We start from the raw sequence: 3,476 nt of genomic DNA on the forward strand, positions 1-3,476 counted from the left end.
GAGGGGGTGGTGGGGGTACCGATGGCGGTGGAGGGATGTCTTCATCCAGGTCATCTCCCTCGAGAGCCTGTGGGCGCAGGTCCCCCACCGAGCTGTACATTCGGTAGTTCCCATTGATCTGGGAGCCAGAGCCTGCAAGGAAGAGCGAGAGCACGGCGGTGTGAGCACCTTCCCAGTCAGCACCGTGACGGCCAGCGTCGCCCCCGGCCCGCTGTCCTCCTAGGAAACCAGCTTGTTTTCCTCAGCAGCCGTCTAAAGCTTGCTGAACTGTAACAGCCACTATGTCTCACCCCTTGGAAATTAATTCATTCTCAGTGACTTCAAAAAATTAATAGCAGACTCTGTTTTAGCATAAAAAAAATCTCATGATCAGACTGTCTGCTCCAGAGCTTGGTGCACACACGCTTCCTTCCCCAAGGGCACCATACTGCTGAGCGCTTAGCACCAATCAAGGACTCAGCAGAGAAGATCCCTTACCAAGAGCTGCTTTTTCCTCAAAGTCTTCTGGCACCGATGGCGTTGGCACAGCCACGCCGTGGGATTCCTGGGCATTCTGCAATAGGTGAGAAAATGGAGCTGTTAGTTTTATGCCCAGAGTACCAGAGCAAAGTGCTGACAAGCAGGCCCTAGCCTTGTCTACGCAAACAGGGGCTTGATGGGATCCAGAGCCACTTCCGAGACGCGGAGGTCCCTGTGGTAGCTGCTGACGGGGCTTAGGGGGGCGAGTGAAGTGATGAAGGTTACACAAGCCATGGACACAGGTCCCCTGTGCAAGTCAGGTGCAGAGGAGCTGGAGGGGAGCACGGCTATTTCACATCCAGCCCAAGATCAGCAGGACCAGTTTCTCACCATTATCATACCAAGCCAAATTAATAGCTCCCACTGGTTTTGTGGGTTTTGCTCTTCAGCGAGCACTGCCAGCCCATGCTGCACTCACGGACACGCCGTGCTGAAGTCCCAGCCAGACCTCCAGCTTTTTGGGAAACGGGCACCAGCGTACCTGAACAGTCTGGGGAAAACTGCTACTCGTGTGGTTTGTGTTTCGCTCTCAGTTACTCCCTTCGCACGCATGCTGAAAACTCAGCAGCGCATTTAGCCTGGTACGGGACCATGCAATTTAGCAGCCTACACATTTGCGAGGATGCTTACAGCTCAGGCTCTTTGGATAATTACAGCCACCCACTGCGAGATATTCATGGCACGTTGCCTCACCAGGAGTGCTGACCAGGGCTCCTCATGCTCCTGCCAGAAGCAGAAAGCTTCTCCTTTCCTCCGGTGACTTGCTGCTAAGATCGCTTTGCAGAGGGACCGGAGCTGCTTGTGAAACGTACGCTAACGCACCCATGGCCGAAACACAAACTGCTGCCGAAACACAAACTGCTGCCGAAACACAAACTGCTGCCAGCACAGCGGTAAGCGACTGAGGCAGTGCATTGGGCTTTCACACACCAGCCTTGGGAGAGACCCGTAGCAAGGGAATAACGCTCGGCGAGCAGCAGGAGCTCACAGACCCACGGGCAGCAGCCAGGGACACGCTGCCCCATTCCCAGGCTCCAGGGTCTAGCCTGCTGCCCTCCTGCTCCCCCAGGCAGCCGTTTGCATTCGCTGTTAACATCCCCCCCTGCAAAGGAAACATTCTACCACACTGCTCAGTGCAGTGGTTTTCTGCATACAAAAGCCTGGGTAAGGACTGAGCCCGGGTAATGAGCCCATGCCTTTTGCCTTTCACTGGCATTATCGCTATTTTTACAAGAGATTGCTATAGGATTCCAAAGTCTCCTTGATCAAAGGTCAAGCTGGGTTTATACAGCCAGCCCCATCCCGGGCTCAGACGGCACATTAACATCCACACCCCCCGGGGTAGGCAGCTCAGGAACGTAGGAGCTGCTGGGGCAGAGCTGACTTCAACAGCAGCAGCCTGGGCTCCGCCAGAAGAGCCCTGGAATCCCCCAGCTTTTGACAAAATAATAAGAAAATACAGACGTTTTGCTTGCAAAGTCCATCACCCTGCAGATGACCAAAGATCCTCTATAACCACAAGGGAATGAGCCAGTTATTGGTGAGCCAGGAGAAGGTGGGAATTCAGTCCTGGCATTGCACAACTGCTCAGACAACGTGGTGCTGATGGGGAAGCCAAGGTCTGCTAAGGCATTAGGACAGATCTGTTAGCAGCAAGACGTCAGACAAGGTGAGCCTTATAGCCTCAGCAAAGACCTCTCTGCTGTCCCAAAGATGCAGTACAACGCAGAGGAAAGATCCTTAACTTCAGCTGAAAGCCAGAGGGAAGACAAAGGCTAACGGAGGCTCTCTGAGAGCCGATAACGAAATTGTCCAGAGCAATGAGATACCAAAAACCACACAGAAAAAAACCCAGCAGTTCCCATTTGCTATGGAAATTCATTGCTGCCAGTCTCCAGAGCACACCAAGGACACCTGCTCATTTACAGGGAAACCAAGATGTCTGGGCACTGGTTTAAAAGCAACATATGCATCACATGTTTGGACAGGAGTGGAAAAGGAATGGCAGTCGGAAGAGATCTATGCAAAGCTGGAGGAAACAGAGTCCACATTTCATAAACAAGCAGTAATTTTGGACATGTCATTTCAACAGGTCCTAAAAACTGGGCCAGCCTGTTTCACACCAAAAATTTCTCTTGCAGTTGCCAATGCCTAGCATCTCTCTCAAAAGCCACCCGTCCTCACGTCATGAGCTGGCTTCTACAATGGAAAGCATCTCCAGTACGCTGCCAGTCCCCAGAGATGACGGGAAGGGTTGTTTCCCTCTCCCGTGTTTGCTAGGGGTATGACCAGCCCAGCAAGCCTCCAGCTGATTCACAGCTCGGGGTGGTGCGCCAGCAACCGGCATTTCCAGTTTGTGGTCCCTGAATCAGATTTATGTGTGCCGAGGATCCCGTCGAGGGGAGCTTTCGCTGCAAGCACCAGGAATCGCTTTTCAGTGCTGCAACAGAGTTAGGTACCCCCTGTCCCCAGTGAAGGGGAGCCCGCCTGTCCCCATCGTCCCCAGCTCCCCTGGTCTCTTGGGAGCCCACGTTACCCACCCATTAAATGAGCCAGGTTTGAGGCTGCCTGTTACAAAAACACACCAAAACACAACTGCTTAGCATCCTGGTGTCTCCAAGAGGCCATGGATTTCCCCAAATATGAAGAGCTACCCCCAAACTCTTGTTTTGAAGCAGAGCCAGGGAAGTTTGGTGGTTAACTAAAGGAATTTATTCCCCCGGGGATGCTGAAGCTCTGCCCGCACCTGCGGTGCCTGGGAAGCCTGGGATGTGGTGGTACCCAAGGGGCAGGCGGTGAAGCCCCCTCTCCTGCAAGCCCTGCTGCAGCTCAGCTCACGGCGTGGCAGGGGGGGGGGCTGGGCGGTTTGGGGGAAGGAGGCTGCTCTGTGCGGGGAGAGCTGCCAGGCGTGCGGGCACACGAAGCCCAGCGGGCCCGGCTGCCGGGCAGGGCGTGAG

The 3,476-nt window shown here is 54.3% G+C and overlaps 1 protein-coding gene across 1 annotated transcript in view; it reads right to left on the minus strand.

The window, feature by feature from the left end:
- CUNH6orf132 (chromosome unknown C6orf132 homolog) overlaps window positions 1–3,476 on the minus strand; it is a 17,802-nt gene that overhangs the window by 3,281 nt on the left and 11,045 nt on the right. The window contains 2 exon segments of the mRNA XM_035894870.1: window positions 2–132; window positions 478–553. Coding sequence (XP_035750763.1) covers window positions 2–132; window positions 478–553 — 207 coding nt within the window.

This window comes from Egretta garzetta, unplaced genomic scaffold (assembly GCF_000687185.1).
Source record: "Egretta garzetta isolate BGI_Z169 unplaced genomic scaffold, ASM68718v1 scaffold245, whole genome shotgun sequence".
NCBI lineage: Eukaryota > Metazoa > Chordata > Aves > Pelecaniformes > Ardeidae > Egretta > Egretta garzetta.